Source organism: Salvelinus namaycush, chromosome 17 (genome assembly GCF_016432855.1).
Source record: "Salvelinus namaycush isolate Seneca chromosome 17, SaNama_1.0, whole genome shotgun sequence".
Classification (NCBI taxonomy): domain Eukaryota; kingdom Metazoa; phylum Chordata; class Actinopteri; order Salmoniformes; family Salmonidae; genus Salvelinus; species Salvelinus namaycush.
In genome coordinates, this window is record NC_052323.1 from 4,669,044 (window position 1) to 4,687,052 (window position 18,009).

The 18,009-nt window shown below is 44.7% G+C and overlaps 1 protein-coding gene across 1 annotated transcript in view; it reads right to left on the bottom strand.

Annotated features, from left to right (window-relative positions):
• LOC120062243 (rap guanine nucleotide exchange factor 2-like) overlaps nt 1–18,009 on the bottom strand; it is a 130,621-nt gene that overhangs the window by 16,881 nt on the left and 95,731 nt on the right. The window contains exons 7-14 of the mRNA XM_039012066.1: nt 11,485–11,616; nt 7,108–7,285; nt 5,421–5,557; nt 4,296–4,454; nt 3,842–3,994; nt 3,412–3,576; nt 1,414–1,521; nt 983–1,186 (exon numbers count right to left, since the gene is read on the bottom strand). Coding sequence (XP_038867994.1) covers nt 983–1,186; nt 1,414–1,521; nt 3,412–3,576; nt 3,842–3,994; nt 4,296–4,454; nt 5,421–5,557; nt 7,108–7,285; nt 11,485–11,616 — 1,236 coding nt within the window. The remainder of the gene's footprint in view (nt 1–982; nt 1,187–1,413; nt 1,522–3,411; nt 3,577–3,841; nt 3,995–4,295; nt 4,455–5,420; nt 5,558–7,107; nt 7,286–11,484; nt 11,617–18,009) is intronic.

Sequence of the window (18,009 nt, forward strand, 5' to 3'; positions counted from 1 at the left end):
TTCCTCTTAGCTGCTTTATGACCAGAGCTGCCTTGTCATGAGGACTTTGCATTTACACATGAGCGTGCCACCGAGTCATCTTCCATTCCTCTGGGTGTACCAGGAAGTGATCTCTGGGTGAACCAGGAAGTGATCTTTGATCTCTCTGTGAGTGAGGGGCCTTCCTCTGCAGTCATTACCACAATGTTGATGGCGCAAATCAGGTCTAACGGCTGTTTCTGGGTCAGCCCTTAAAGAAACACTGGTCGTAAGTTCGGCTAAGCGGTCTCGTTAAGGGGCCGATGAAAAGGGTAGTGAGATTGATAAGGATATTTGAGCTCGTTAGAGCAGCGTTTTCCAAACTCAGTCCTGGGGACCCCAAGGGGCGCACGTTTGGATTTTTGCCCTAGCACTACACAGCTGATTCAAAAAATGAATTCATCAGCAAGCTTTGATTATTTGAATTAGCTGTGTAGTGCTAAGGCAAAAACCAAAACGTGCACCCCTTGGTGTCCCTAGGACAGAGTTTGGGAAATGCTGTGTTAGAGTCACTCACTGTGTATACGGCAACACATGACAAGTTTTGACAAGAGATTTGTAAGAGTAAAAATGCTTTGCAGGATGCTATGGTTCATATTTCCTTTGGGAAGCAGCTGCAGGGAAGTGTTTAAGAGTATACATTTAAGCCACACAAAAAGCACAGCCAAGCAGGGTTTCCAAGCTGGCATCCTGGATTTAACCTAGGATCTTTGGAACCCTTGGGGCAAAAATCAGTGCGGAGTAAACTAGTCTAGTGAATGAGCACTCCTCACTTCTTCACTGTCATTGCTGTCTGATATGTAGGGATCTTTCTGGCGCAAAGCAGAGCCATAACATCAATCAGGCGGGTGCTACACATACACCGGTAGTGGAGGAGGGAAGTTTTCCTTACTATTTTCTTCTATGTGAAGTATTTTGAACCTATGAAGAAAACGCTATATAAAGAACATTCTTGTTACTTCACCTGGTCTCCTCGTTTGAGGCCGGCCTCTGCGGCCTTGCTCCCGGGCTCCACGCTGTCGATGAAGATGCGGAAGCCCTTCTCAGAGCCCCCCAGCAGGGTGAAGGCTAGCGGGGCCTCCCTCGACGGCTTGGTCAGTGTCACTAGACGCAGTTTGGCTTTAGCAGCACAGGCAATGTTTAACAGTCTAAGATGGCCGCACATTTTCTGTAAAGGAAATTGAGAATGCTTAGTATATTGTGCAATTCAGGGTTTGTATCTCAACTTTGGTACTGTGTGAAAGGGGAAAAAAGTATTTTAGCATTTATTTGTGAAACAAGAGGCTAGTGCAAGGCAAATGTTTTGACAATTTGAATGCTTGACTGAATATATAATGAAGGCAAAAAATGGTTGAACTGGATATGAAACATGCTATGCTTAACTGAGACACGGACCTCTCTCTCCAGATTGTTTTCGAACTCTTCTAGAAAGTGAGTCATTGCGGGGTCGCCTTCAAAGTCATTGAAGTGATTGTTCACCCACAGCAAGACTACCCGTGTAACCTGGGGATGGAAGAAGAAAGTTCATTTTCACTCACGGTAATAAAAATAAAAAAAGTGGGAGAGCATGGGTTTGGATTGAACGTTATCTAGTTAGATGCATTTCCTCACACTTAGGTCTGTGTGTGTGTGCATGTAAGTATGTATTAATCTCTGTATATCAATCTGCGTGTATGTAAGCATATGTGACTTGTTTCAGGAAACTAGGCGTATGTCGCACATCACTACTTCACAGGAGCGCCATTTGAACGTCAAAAAAAAAATGTGTTGCCTTAATAACAAACTTGTATTCCATCCATAAATACAAATGAAATTGTTAAATTACGAGCCTAGTTGGTTTAGCGATGGAAAAAGTCAGGAACCTTCCCACTGATCATGATTGGCTGAGATAATGTATGGGCTAGACAAGCCAGGAGATGAGTTTGGATTGCTCTGCCATGTAGCACGCTTCTGTCTATAACGTGAGCACTTCAGTATGTGTTGACAGTACTTTCTACCTTGCCGTTTTTTAAAGATATAAAGTTAGCCATCAAGAACTACAAAAGTTGTGCTACTTTTCGCAACAACATTGATGCCCTGAATTTAGCAGGCGCTATCGACAGATCGTGAGGAAAAGGTGATGGGCTACTTTCTGCACATGCCACAGTCAGTGAGAACCAGAGTGAATTGACACAAAGCTGGCCAAACAAGATGTAGCTACAAACAAAACGGAGTTAAATGGTTCCAGTCCACCGTGAAGCGTTCATCCATGTATACGGGTAAGAGTCTAGCTACATTTTCCAGATCTAAGCTTCTAATTTTGTCAGAAAGTCATGTTTATTGCAAGTTAAAGCATACTGTTAGTTAGCAAACGTTAGCTTGCTGGCTCGCTAGCTAAATTTACGTGTATGATCTGTGTAGTAATATTATTCGAATCAGAAATCCATTTGAATTGCTAGTTATAGCCTAATGTTAGCTAGTCAACATTGAACCTAGTTTGTTAGCCTTAGCTACCTGCAGATTCATACTACAGCTATGACAATGTTTGTATTGGTAGTATTATGGGTTGGGGTTATGCCAGTTCATTGTTTAGCTAGCTTGCTACCTAGCTAGCTGCATGTCTAAACAAGACTCCACTTCGGCCGGGTTATTACATGACCCATCAAATTAGAAGGTGTGTCTGGGGGTGATTACAGCCGTCGATTGCATTTCATGAACATGTGTACATGTCTAAACAATAGTGACCCATCCACTTAGCTAGGTGTGAATGGGGGGTGATTATAGCATTTCCTTCACATGGTCCATCAATTTAGACAAGTGGATCTGGTAAGCGTCATCTAATAACGATACAATATTTCAAAAATAATTTTATCTGGACACTTTCTGTTATTGATATTGCAAGTATGCAAGTACTATTCCTGTACCGTTTACACCTTCTGTATTCTGCGCATGTGACAAACAAACCTGTGTTTACCACATAGCCTCATGTGAATCCTTAAAGAGATGGGTGGGACTTAGGCTTAAGAGGGTGTGAACGATGCTGAATGGGTGTAGACAAAGAAGAGCTCTCCGGTAGGTGTACCAAAACATTCAACGGCCATTTTCTCAAAAATGGGCTTCAAGTTACTCAACTTTCAAAGCAGAATTTCTTTACCATTGTTCCTCAACTGCAGTACATTATATACCATTTTCTAGCTCCGAGTCTCTACTTTTATTCATTGTAAAAAAACAGGTGGTGAAAAACAAGCGGACGGTCATATGTAAGAGTGTTGCATATATGCACCTGTTAATCTATGTGGTATTAACTATGCGTTAGCTGTTACGGATGTTAAGTACTGTCTAGCTGCCATTACAATACAATGACTGAAATACTTTACTGAAGTGGATAGTAAAGCTTTTGAGCTGGAAGCTGACCTTGTCCCTGAGGCTTGGGTCATGGAACCACTCGAGGAGCTTCTTGCCCACGACCATGGGGCTGGAGAGGAAGGTTCTGTAGGTCAGCAGGAAGTCCTCGATGTAGGTGGGGTCCACCACCGAGTGCTCCTCTACCAAGTGCATGGTCAGACGCTCCGTCGTACCCTAAGGGAGATGGTGTACGAGGAGAAGCGTTTTAATGTTTGTTTTGAGTCTCAAGTATTATGTCACTGGGAAGACACCAAAAGGCAACTATCCACATTTATGTGGACAACACTTTTTTCTGTTCTATTCCATTCACAAAGACAATAGAGATTAGAATAGAATCCATTAGGTAACACTAAAAGTTGGATACACAGCATTTATAACACCTACTATGAACGTGTCATGGCACCTTTTACGAGGCTTATTCAAGGATGAATGAACTCACCTTGATGACGATGTGTCCCTTCCGGGTGCCGGTGCGGTCCAGCTCGCGGTGCTCCTTGACCATGACGATCTCGCCCTCCTCCTCCACCTTCTGCATGTTCTTCTCCACCTGGTTGAGGATGCAGCAGTAATCCTGCTGTGCTATGCACACAAACTGGAGCAGAGAGAGAGAGTAGTAGTTAGCTTGGGGACACAATCTTTTTTAGACCAACATGGCTAAGATCCAATCTATTTTATGATACCATTGACATAAATACAAATCTCTTGGTAAATTAACCCCAGTGTATTCATTTGAATTATTGGCAAATGGTTACAATTATAACTAGATACTTAATTCAAGCCTGCTTTAAAATGCAACTGACTAATTGCACAAGTAAATAACAGGGTCCAGTAAGTCACACAGCTCAATATACCAATCGTCCATCATAAGAGCCAGTCAGATTGCTGGGCCTTACCTGACAGTCGTCCACCTTGGTCTTCATTACTCCCTTCATGTATTCCTTCTCCATGGTGGGGGAGACCCCAAAGCTGTTCCCCATACACAGGATCTCAGGCCTGCCCTCAGGGTATGTCACCTCCACCGAGCCATTCAGGATCACTGACCACGAATCCAGCTGGGGGGGGGGGGGGGGGGGGGTAAGACCACAAACACAAACCGTTAACGGTCAGAAGTACTCCGTGATCATTCTGTGGTCAATCAGTGGATATCAATGGTTTAATATCAGGCTAGGATCAATGTTGAAGGAAATGATCACCACAATGATTCTTTAAACACATTGTTTTTTTATCACAATTAGCAATTAGTTAGCAAGTTAGCCATGTCTGATTGAGGATTGGATCAATGTATAACGATATTTTTTGGCAGGGAATCAAATTGAACAAAAATGATGAGCATCACATTCTTTGACAGGTGATATCTTTAATGAGTGGTCACAAATGTTTCAATAGTATAAAACAGCCCAGTTTTAACGCTACAATAACTGGAAGCTTTTACCCTATTATTACGGTAGTAAAATATATCACATTTTATAGCAAGAGATCAATTTCTCCCTCAATTTCTTCCCTATAGCATCATCAACAATATATATAAATCCGACACTGCACTAAGGCAGTATTGTGGACATATTGCTAACACACATCAGCTCAATGGGATGTTATTTTACATTGACTGGACTACCATTGAAGTGAACTGCCCTTAAGGGTATGGCTCTTCACTATTGTTTGGATGCAAAACCAGACCAAAATGGTTTCATTCAAGAGAAAGTAGATAAGTGATCTCTCTTCTGGTCCCCTTAGGCAATCTTATGATCCCAAGACGCATGGAGATGGCAGTCATTCATGTCCAATAGGGGGAAAAAAACATCAGAAACCTTCATTGGTAATGGCAAGGGGAAAGTGCATGCCCAGGCCAAAGATGTGCAAACCAAGGCACATTCCATGCACACACAATACAGACATAAGAGAGTCACTTAAGACACACATCCCCCTCAACACACACACACACACACACACACACACACACACACACACACACACACACACACACACACACACACACACACACACACACACACACACACCTCTTCCCCGTCATTGAGGACGATGGTGCCGGCCCGCTCGACCACGGCAAAGACCATGACGGCACACAGCTCCCTCCTCACCGACATGGTCATGTTGGCAAACGCTGGCAGCTGATGCATGAACTCCAGTAATTGCTCTGTGGAAGGATTGGAGGGGGGGGGGAGAGAGGAGGTAAGGAAGGTCTTGACACACACACACACACACACAGAGAGACAGAGAGAGAGAGAAAGCGAGCATAGGAGGACTTGGCAGTCCTTGACTCTTCCTTCACCTTCTCTGTGGCTTTGGACAAAAGAAAGGGCACAGCTAGCGTGAGAGAAAGTGAATTAAATTCAACCCCACAATAGTGATGAGTACCAAACAACAGGATGATTATCTTAAGTACACTAAGGCAAACTATCAATTTCATTTTAATTGAGAAAAAAATAAACTGCGCATGAGCATAAAAGCAGACACCGCACGACCTTTTGCGTGTAAACATTTTGTGATAGGTTGATAGTCAGCCACTCCAAAACAAAATTCTCTTCCACAGTGTGTCAACCTTAATTCACATTTGGGGCTTCCAGCTCAGCTGTATAGGTCATTGCCTATCCTGAATCCTGTGCCATGCATATTTTTTGGGATCCTTGAAATAGCTTGCTGTGGAGTTTTGGGGGGATTTTGGACTAGCAAAGGACTCCATCCCCTTCCAAGGCACCTAAAGCAGTCTGGGGTGCGGGCTGACCTGTGTGGTTGGCATGGCAAACAGTGTCATGTGGGAAGCCTGCGGAAGCACTGAAACTTTAATGTGCCGGGAGAGGAGAGGACGTACGGCGTTGACCTAAAAAAGCCTGCCGGCACAGAGAGCGGGGAGGGGGGGTTGGGAGGTTGGGGGGAGGGTGTATTTTCTCTTCTCTTCTTTCTCTATTTGCATCCACTATATCATCCACACACCACATCGAAGTTTCAAATGGGAGTAAATGTGAACTAATCTCTTTTTTTGGATCGCTATCACTGTATTGCTGCTAACAGGCCTATGATATCACAGGCTGTTGTGTGGCACAGACAGAATATCACTCTGGGCTAAAATAAATTCTAGAGTTGGGCACATAATTCACAGTAGCTAGCTAATACAGACGTGCGGGGTTGAGACACACTAAGGGCGTGGCACTGGGAGAAGGAGGGTGGCTGTGGATCGTTTATTTAAAAGCGTGAATGCTTGATTAAACTCTGATGAGACTACAATGGGAACTCGGGGAAGGATTTCCCCTTTGTGAACAAAGCCAAAGCTAATTGGTTCCCATTGCTTTTCCAAATGTGTTGCCAAAAAATAGCAAGCACTTACAAGGTATTTTAGCAGCAGTACTGTAATCAAACAATGGAATAAGCATATTAACAGTTGTTACTAGATTTAGAGTAAGGGTTCAATCGTAGTGTGGAATAGTCATAGGGTTCCCCTTTCTGTTCCAAAATGATCAATTAAAACCAATAGGAGCCAAACTGAGGCAAGAAGCAACATAGTAAAGCAGGGAAGGGAGAGGGAGGCACTCTGCCTAGTGACTACTTAACAGTAGGGAAACACTGGCACACTACCAGGTAAATACATTTTGGCTCCCAGAATGTTGTGAGAAAGTTCATTTTCAAACAATCAAAGGGGAACCTTTAGGGAATGTCAGAGGAACATTATGTGTGCTCGCACGGACTGACCTATGTCGTCATCGGTGCGGTCCATGGGGTCCTTCTCCAGGCAGTCCCGCACAACGTCGCGGCTCATGAGGGGGTCCGACGCTCGCTCGATGTCCTCCTCGTCGTCGTCCTCCTCTGAGTCGACGGCGGTCTCGGGCAGGCCGCTGAGGTCCATGTCGCCCGGTTCGTTCTCCGTGGCCTGAGGGTCAAAGGAACAACACAACATTTGACTCCATCTTAACACCAACCATCAATCTTAACCAGTGAGTTTTAGTAACACGAGTGCAGGAAAATGCTCACTGGTCTGTATTAAGCATTTGTCAGCTCCATCCATCTACTCCATGTAGTAATAGCTGCAAACTGGTGGGCTGAGATTAAAGGATGGCAAATATAAATCAGGGTTTTGGTGCAATAGCTTCACAATGGCGGGCAATAAAAAAAAAAAAACTATGCTTATAAGCAGAACCTGCATCAATTCAACGCATCAAAAGTGACAACCATGTCGGTGGTAACACAGTACAACCAAGAAAAGACACCACCAATAGTATTTTCAACATCTAGCCCGTTCAGTAAGACTGATAGGTCTAGGTTTATGTGAGAGACACTGCATATCAAGCATCCCGCTATGCATAAAACACCCAGCTAATTTTCTCACAACTCTTCCTCTCGCTATCCCACTCCAGCTTGCACTTAGAGCCTGACAACCTCTTTGAAAGAGTGAGATAAAATATGGAGCAAAGAGAGAAAAACTAACAACGAGAGGGAGCGAAAGTATGGCAATTGACAATGTCACAGAGATATTAATAGAAAGCTTGGCGCTGCGCATCCATCTAGGCTTCTCACACACTATAAATACCGCTGAGAGGCCATATTGCGTGTTTTGCGCTCTCAACGCGAGCCCCGCCTAGAGAACGAAAACCACGCATGAAACGCAGGGAGATGAAAACTGAAAACAATCCTGGCCCAGATGTGTCGAGTGCTAACCAACTCCTCTTACCTGAATGCGGTCCCTAAACTCCTGCCTTTTCAAAGCGAGAGCTAAAAACAACATTGCCTTCGTAAATTGCCTGCAGAAGCCTAGTCCGAGACGCATCTTTACCGCCCGGGCTGCCAGTTGTGTTTACATTTTTCAGAAATTGAAAGAACGTAGCCCTATGTCATTTCTCCTTAACCACCATGTGCAAACGTCTCATTAATGATTCAGGGTGCAATCTGAGTAGTCACTCAGGCATCATGAGGTCAGCGATGTGGGCGTGGCAGGGGCCTGATGGGGCGAGAGAGTAAAGGGGGTGTGGTTCTTCCCTTGGGGAAGGGGTTGGTAAAGTGTGGATTTGTGGAGGAGTGAAACAGCGAAAAATCTGAAGATCGAGGTACGTCGGTTTTCCATGCGACAGGGAATAACCGAGGCGCTGAGATGGAGAATCCTAGAAAATTGTTTTGAAGTCATCTGGAAATCTCAGCAGCAGTGAAAACAGAAAACAGCTATCCGTCTTCAGCTTCACCTTGATGTGAAAGTCAATGTCTACGGATGCTGAAACCCCATAGAAAACAACTACATTCCACAGTAATTAAACATTGTTGCCATGCTCCAAACCTCAGAAGGACACTGTCCTAAAATAGCAGAGATATGAGTCACTGGACATCTTCATTGACCCCATTACTTGTCTACAGTAGGATCTAGGCTAGTCCTCACACAGTAGCTTTCATTGATTAAATATTGTTGTATGTCAATTCAATATTAGCCACCCACCTAGGTTTATGAGTCAGGCTTATGATATACTAAATGCTCATTAGTAGTGTGCTGATCATAATTTAGAAGTGTGTTCGTGAGGGAGATTGCAACACCTTCAGATGTGATCCGCACAACATTTCCAATGAGTTACACAATGTAGCAATCCACTGGGAATTCTGAACCGTTAAAATCCAAATCAAAAACGTCAAATGTTACCTCGAAATACAGAGAAACTCTGAACCCCTCTGTGTGTGAGTGTGTGCGCATGTACATGCATGTGTGTGTGTATGTGATGTATGATCCATAAATGTGTGGTGAGCGAAAAAAGACAGGCGGGTTAGTTAATATTTCAACAGGGCTAATCCTGGATCAATGCTTTCAAGTGTCCTTCTGAAGAACCAATTTCATGATTTATTCAGACACAAAACAGTCGGCCATGTTTGCAAGGCAGTGACAGGGAGGACGCAGCTCCATTCTTCTCGCCCGGGAGAAAGACAATGGCGAACTCCAGCGGACACGGCTCGTGGACCAGAGGATCGGGCAGCATCGCCATAAGCTTTACCCTAGTAGACATCTGTCAAGAACACTCAGAAATCTGAACAGTTGTCTAATTGTAGACATAAAGTCTTATTCATAGACAATATTGTCTAAATATGGTTCTTTAACCATGTACAATATCTGAATTGGTCTCATCACTATTAAGGAGATTGAAGAAACAAACAGTCACAGGTCTGCAGCTGCGGAACAAATCTAATTGGAGTCCCATGATGTTGTTATACACTGACTAAATGTTCCTGTGTCTTTACCCTGGATCAACCCTCCCTCACTCGATCCTCCAGCCCTGATGTGGACAGCCATTAAACCCAAAACATGCTTGTCCAGGGAGGAACTAGCACCATGTCATCCATTTTCTCTAAGCTTTGAAGATGGCAAATCTGACATTCTCAGACGAAGTGATAGGTGGGCCTGGGTCATCTCCATTAGTGAGAGACTAGGACGGAATAGAAATGGGGAGGGACAGAGAGAAAAAGATAGTGATGAGAAACTATGGACAGACAGATCATAAATGAGAGAGGCAGACTGGCGAAGGAAAGGTGTTATGGAGGGAAAGAGGAAAGAGAGAGGACAGTAGACAACGGGCTTGAATGGAGACGCTACAGCAGACCTGTTAATGAGGACCGAGCAGATGGCCCTGAGACTGGATGAGGGCCTGGGCACAACCGGCCCCCAACGCTCCACATGCACGCACACACTTGTAGTATGTACTGTACACAGATAGTGCACTTGCACACACAGAAATGGCAACAGACTGACACAGACTAATGCACACCCGCACAGTGCACTCACACAGATACACACACACACACACACACACACACACACACACACACACAGCAGATGACGACGTAGGGAGCCAACGGGGTGCCTGTGTGTGGTAAGAGGATTAGGTGCGATTGGCTTTGGGGGCCCGACTACAGTCACGAGATGGTGGAGTGGGAGGGGACTGTTCTGTTCTATGGGCATTTAGAGGGTGTTGGGGGGATGTTGTTGGGAGGTTATGGGGACATTTGAGGGAGGCCTGCTTGCCTGGTTGGTTGCTACTTCCAGAGTGGGGTGGTTGGAAGGGGGACTGCTCTATTGACATTTAGAGGATGTTGTACGGACTTTTTTATTTATTTTTTATTTCACCTTTATTGAACCAGGTAGGTCAGTTGAGAACAAGTTCTCATTTACAACTGCAACCTGGCCAAGATAAAGCAAAACAGTGCGACAAAAACAACACAGAGTTACACATGGGATAAACAAATGTACAGTCAATAACACAATCGAAAAATCTATATACAGTGTGTGCAAATGTAGTAAGATTAGGGAGGTAAGGCAATAAATAGGCCATAGTGGTGAAATAATTACAATTTTGCATTAACACTGGGGTGATAGATGTGCAAATGATGATGTGCAAGTAGAGATACTGGGGTGCAAAAGAGCAAAAAATAAATAACAATATGGGGATGAGATAGTTGGGTGGGCTATTTACAGATGGGCTGTGTACAGGTGCAGTGATCAGTAAGCTGCTCTGAAAGCTAATTCTGAAAGTTAGTGAGGGAGATAAGTCTCCAGCTTCAGTGACCAGTGAGCTGAGATAAGGTGGGGCTTTACCTAGCAAAGACGCATCGATGACCTGGAGCCAGTGGGTTTGGCGACGAATATGAAGCGAGGGCCAGCCAACGAGAGCATACAGGTCGCAGTGGTGGGATGTATTTGGGGCTTTGGTGACAAAACGGATGGCACTGTGATAGACTACATCCAATTTGCTGAGTAGAGTGTTGGAGGCTATTTTGTAAATTAAATCGCCGAAGACGAGGATCGATAGGATAGTCAGTTTTATGAGGGTATGTTTAGCAGCATGAGTGAAGGAGGCTTTGTTGCAAAATAGGAAGCCGATTCTAGATTTAATTTTGGATTGGAGATGCTTATTGTGAGTCTGGAAGGAGAGTTCACAGTCTAACCAGACACCTAGGTATTTGTAGTTGTCCACATATTCTAAGTCAGAAACGTCCAGAGTAGTGATGCTAGTCGGGCGGGCGGGTGCGGGCAGCGATCGGTGGAAGAGCATGCATTTAGTTTTACTAGCATTTAAGAGCAGCTGGGGGGGGGGCTATGCTTACCTGATATATGTCTGACAGGCTGCTGCTTCCAGAGTCGCTGGTGATACTACATCCTGAGTGGCTGGAGGAAACGTGGGTCACCTGTGGGTGCAAGCCGTCGGCCAGGTGGAGTCGGCTGAAGTCCGCGGGGAGCTGCACACACACACACACACACACACACACACAATCGCACACAAACAGACAGATGGTCAGTTTCACCAGTCGCAACCCACTCACACCACCGACGCACGGCTGTCAGGCGTTTAAAAAGGCACTTAGCTACATGGTGAGTGCAACAGTTATTTAGCCCTTACCAAAACATTGCAATCGAAGGAGTGTACTGCATTAGATGTTAGTGCGGCCAAGGCACGAGTGGAGTTGGTAGGGGAATGTGTGGGAGCAGATTTCCCAAAGCGAAAATGTAGAAAAGATTTGACATGTAGAAATAATTTTGGAGCTGAATGCCCTTTGAATTAACAGCGAGGGTGTTCCGAGTTCCCAGAGTGATTTTTGATTCTAGATGTAATTGATTAATCTTCTGTAGTTCATTATGTCCCTCTACATTCATTTAATTGAACCCATCTCCTTCTCCTGTGATTACACAGCAGTCTTAATAGAACGTGCATGAAAAAAATATTAATGAAGCCTGTGAGTTAACGCTGAACTTCTTCCAAATAATTCATAATCAAACGAGCCGCCATTAATAACATTTCCCGCTTTCATGGTATCCGTGGGGAACATTTATGGAGTTTAACATGTATTTATCTAACATAATAGATCACTGATTTTAAAATGTGTCTCGAAATGTTACGCTCCCTGTGATAGTGTAATTTACTCAACACTTTTAAGCGCAAGATCTATTGTCAATTCAATTTGAAAGTGTAGCGTTTGATAGGCAAACTTTGCCGTTCGGTTTCGTGTCCATATTTGCCTAGCTCATCTTACGTATATACAAAGTAGCCATGGGCCAAGCAGCGAGGGTAGTTGGGTACTGCGTCTTGCTTGCTGGTGTGACCGTCTGGGATTCAAACCTGGTTCTCCAACACGTCACAAGATTGTGCTAGCCCGTTGAGCTAAAGCCTTGACAAGACTTCAGTACCAATGGCAACAAGCACGTACAATATAACTACCGGACTCCCAGAAACATTTTGTGGTGTTAGTTACACACAGACTCATGAGGAGGCAGTGAATTTAACATTGAGGCTTCAAGTAGCCCACCATTCTGTGTTTAATATGGAAGAGTGCCTACTAGATCCAGTGAAAATGAATATGACCCAATTTCCAAGCTATATGGAGATGACAGAGATGCACCACTACCAGAATTCCCAGGGCAGAATTAGCATTAAAGCTAATGGAAGAAAATGGTGTGAAATCTCAAAAGGGCTAGATAGAATAACAACAACAAATGCTATTAGCATTCTGGAGCATGAATCTCCACAAATCTCTATCCGGACAGAACCAAGTCTATGTTAGGAGTAGAAAAAATTATTAAAACGTATCAAAATGAGATATAGGCTACAGTACTCCAAGAGGCATAGTTAAATATGAATATTTGAGAGTTTTTAAATGTTTTATTTATCTATTTATTACCATTCTCAAAGCTTTAAGGAAGGCACTTGCTCCTTCAACCCAACCCCTGGCAGCGACAGGGCATGAATATTTAAATCTTCACACCTAAAAGCACAGCGCATGTGATTAAACTGCTTCAAATCAGGGCGTCACTGCCGGAAAGAAAATGTGAAAAGGAGAACATTGGCAGCGCTTCAGCAAAGCAATTTGAATACAAACTAGAACAAGGAAAATATATATTAAACCTATACACAATTAACCATGCTATTCACCACCACCAAATACATGCTCGCAGGTAAAAATACGTGTAGGGATAGAGAGTGAGGCTGAGGAGGAGCGCTATTAACATTGGTTTGAATGACTTAAATCAACAGCTTTTAAAGGGTGGGAAAAGTAATGACTGTTCTGCTCCTGGAATTAACACTTCCACATTCTCCATATTCTGTGGTGAATGTTTTTGGTTAAGAAATCACTCCTCAATATTCTTCACTTCCATTAGGCCATATACATTTTTTGGACAGGAACCACCACAGAACTGTAGTAGATACTAAACCACGTCACGGAATTGAAAAATAGTTAGTGAAGAACTGCAATGACTTGTAAGTCACACTTTGAAACATTAATTAACTTGGGGCAACTAATCATGCTGTGAAGTGTGTGTGTGTGTGTGCGCGCGTACCACAGAGTAAAAAGCTAGCCCACACCCCAATACATTCACACCCCAATACAACTGTGAATGTGATGTCATTACAGTGTATGAAAGACGGCAATCACATTTCATTAACCGGCTCGGTGCACAGAACCAAATGGTTCATCAGGGGGGCTAGAGCCAGGGCCAGGCCACAAGCCCCTCAGGCTGGTAGAGCCCCTTTCCCCATCTTCTCATCTGAACCCCCTCCAGCAAAGTGGGCAGAGATTATTAGTGGACCCTGAATTGTGTTACAATGATAAAGATTTTATACATTTGCAGTCTGCATTGAAAAAACTGAATGACATTCCTTGGCACTATATATTAAGTGGAAATGTTACCGTCTTATATGACTGGACACCAAATTGTGTTCCAATGGTATACATTGACTACAATTGCAGACTGTATTAAAGTCTGCATTGAACAGCATTGGCATTCAATGGCACTATATAGAACAAGAGGCAATGTACATTTGTATTTTTGTATTGTATTCTTTCGTTTCAAGAAAACATTGGTCGCAAAAATCAATTCTGTCTATAGACTAGTCTGAGATGGCCTGCATTTTGAATGTTTGGTGGAGCAGATTGCTGATTCCATCACGATGTAGAAGTGCATGGCATGGTGGACAAACAGAAAACAACCCTGAACATGAAGCAATGGGAGGTTTATCAAAAACCACATGGGCGACCAGAGGTTGGAGTAGTACACACATGGTCAATATCCACATGTCAATAGCAATATCCAGGCTGTTTCCCCCCAGCCTAAAGCAACTGGCTAGACCCCCCCCCTCAGTTCATTGGCATGGCCAGTTCTGAGAAAATGGCAGCTAACAACATCAACAAGGCTCGCTAAACTATTCTAAATCAGCGCTGCTGCTAGGATGCTAATCGCTATACATTTTTTACACGTGTCATTACAGAGACCATTTCTCAAACTCTCTAAGGATGTGCGCAAATCATTAACATGCAATATCTCGAGGTCAAAAATAAATACATCCAAAGCGCACAATTTGCCTAATCCGAGCCGTAGCCACAAATATTTACAAATCAACTGGTCATGATGGGATTAGAACAGTAGCATCCTCTAATGCTCGAGCCACAACACTACATTCCCTATTGTGCCTTCCACGGTGAGCAGATGTGGCGCTCCTAAAATTATACTGTAGACCTAATGACCTAGATTGCCGCACTGGCGGCAGCCCCGTGGATGTGGATGGAAGGGCTGGCCAGGGCTCAACCCCTTTATGGGGATTCGGGTATACAGTGGAGGGTGAACCGTGAAACTAGGTCTGTGACTGACTTGGATGACCTAGCTTGGAGGCTATTCCTTCTACCTGGAGAATGAATAAAAGAGACTTAACTAAGGTAGATGGGAAATTGAGGTTTGGAGAGAAGGTGGGAAAATGCTGATGTTGGAAGACCAGATACGGCAGGCGCTATTCCCAGAGTTCCCCTGGCCCCCAGACGGTGGGGGATTCTCGCTTTCCTGAGCCGGGTGGGATCAAGAGATTAAAGCCGTTTGGGCTGGGTGTCCGATTAAAGAGGCCTGATATTCGCCCTTCCTGTGATACCACTCCACTAAACCCAGCCAGGGCACATATTCACACACACAACATGGCAAAGAGATGGGAGAGAGCAAGTGAGATAAAACACTCTTACCAACCAACACATAAGACACCCATTATAATACAACTTTGCTGCTGACAATCACCTAATACTCATATTGCAATCTAATATAAAACAAATGGTGCATTGTCCAATGCCATTAAATGGACAGTAATTATATATCATAGAAGGGTGCAAAAGAAATACACACACGGGTCAACAAATAGATGCACTAACTCATAACAGCCACGCTACTATGACAACCACCTACTCTCACTAAATAGGCTTACAATCTCCCCATATTAGTCACAGGCATGATACCACTACTCCAGAAATATGATACTCTTCTTTGATTGCCGTCTCCCACTGTATTCGCTTATACATATATTTGCATACTTCTTGCTTACTGAGGAGGAAGAGCGAGAGAGAAAGAAAGAGAGTAGGCTAAATCTGTGTGCTACATAGATGTAATTTACCCTCCACAATCCGTCTACCGCTGTGATTTACAGCTATATGCACGAAGCTTCGGAGGGTTGAGTGATATCAGCCAGCGGTCGCTGACAGCCAATCAATTCATTTACAGCTCATGTGCAGACCACTCAGTAGCCTACAAATGTCTGCATGATCACTGTCTCTAGTCTGGCTGTCACTATTAGCACCATGGACAGCAGCCCACGCAAGGCTGCCTCCACCAAACCGCACGCACGTCTCAACACAACCCTTGCAAAAAAAATATGATCTACGACACCTGTATTGCATTTGCACAGGACGTCGGCTAACCTTTATTTAATAAGGGCGCGTTGTGTAGAAAGAAGCAATCAAAGTATTGTGTCGTAAGTGTCACATAAAACTTAATGAGGAACCCATATACTCTCGAGTAATGGTCGTAAACCATTCCAACCGTCTTGCAACCGGAGTGTGACAGCGAGCACATGGCCGTGGTGACTAGCCTACAACACTACTGGCACACGGGCTGACGGATAAATACGGTTGAGATTCAAGGCGTCCGCGCTCCTGTGTGGCGCTGGGCTATAGCATAGTGGGCTGGGCCCGGCGTATTCATTAATATAAGCGCGGCTTGAGAGAAACCCGATGACCATCCATTAGGCTATAGAGTAGCGAATCATATCCAGACATCGGGTCATAGAGCAAAACATACACGCACACGTCGACACTTACCGGGTTTTTATCTTGCTGGCTCGGGACTCCATGGCTGGCTGCTGCTGCTAATGGTTTCATAATGACACAATATACGCCGGACTAAAATGTAACATTCTGGGTCTAGCTCTCTATGCTACAGCGCGCCTCTTCCCCATCTTCCTCCTCTAATTCCTCCCCTCTCTCAGCTATCTACCGGGGCTGTCTCTCTCTCTGGGAAGTGAGGGGGTGATGCTGAAGGAAGCCGGCTTCGGTTTCAGACGCACCAGCAGCCCTGCATCGGGGTTTAACCCCAGCGAGAGAACAGCCCAGTCTGCAAAGAGTCTGCAAAGCCGAGCGCACGCTACTGTCTTGCAGGGATGAATAAAAGGTTAGAGGGAGAGAAAAAAAAAATCGAGCGCCGTGCGTTCTTTCTTTTTACGCTGATGCCAATTAGATAGATTCCTCCTCCAGTGAGCTCCGGTGTGTGGATAATAAAGCAGAAAAATATGGGGGGAAAGGCTAAAATGGCTGACAGCACTTTAACTCACGTTCGCTCCCTCATCCTACCTCTCCCTCCCTGCTCTGCTCTCTTTCGCTGCCGATGGTAGGATGGCTGTCACAAACACAAGCACGCCTACGCGCACGCAAAGACTCGCTCACTCGGCTTTTACGCGCCATTAGATTAGTCTGAGACCTAGGAGCCACAGCCTCCACGATCCTGGCTTTGTTAACACTACTCTCAGTTCATTTGTGGACCAAAGCAGTGGAACGTGTGTGTGTCAGTGTGTGTATTGGGGAGAGACGGGGGGGGCTTGAATAGGGACCGCCCTCACTGATGCTGAGAGTCCAGCCGGTGGTGCCTGCTGTTCTACCTCACACAGTCTACAAGGCTTAAAAAGAGATAGAGGGATAGAGGAGGAGAGAAACAGAGAGGGATGAGGATGAATAGGCTAGCTAGAGACAGATAAACAGATACACAGGGAGATAGAGAAAGAGAGAGATAGAGGACGCAAAGGAGAGCAAAACGCTGAGAGAAATCAAAAGGATACTAGTGAGAGGTGGCAAGCCCAGCGAGAGTAATGCCATTATCACACTCACTTCAGCAGAGGACCGCGGCTGCAGCCAGTTGGCATGGTAACAGAACCAGGAAAGCAATTTCCTGGGCGGTGGAGAGAGAGCGAGGGGGAGAGAGAGAGGGGGGGAGCATCCTCTTCAGTGAGAGAGGAGAAAAAAGAGGAAAGGTGGGCCTGATAAAGACTTGCTCAAAGACAGTGGGTAATAAAATTAAAGAGGACCATGGCTATGGAGATGAACAGAGTTCTCCTTGAATCAGTATGACAATGATGTCACCACTGTCAAACGGCTGGAGTATAGTAACCACGGCGACTGAGCATGACTCGCCCCCACGGGGCCTTTGGTGGTTGCTGTGGCGACAGAAGCATAGAGACACGGAAAGATGGAGGAAGTAGAAAGAGAGAGAGAGACAGAAGAGAGAGGGGGGCACACACATTTGTGTCAGAGACAGAAGCCATCTCGTCACCGCCT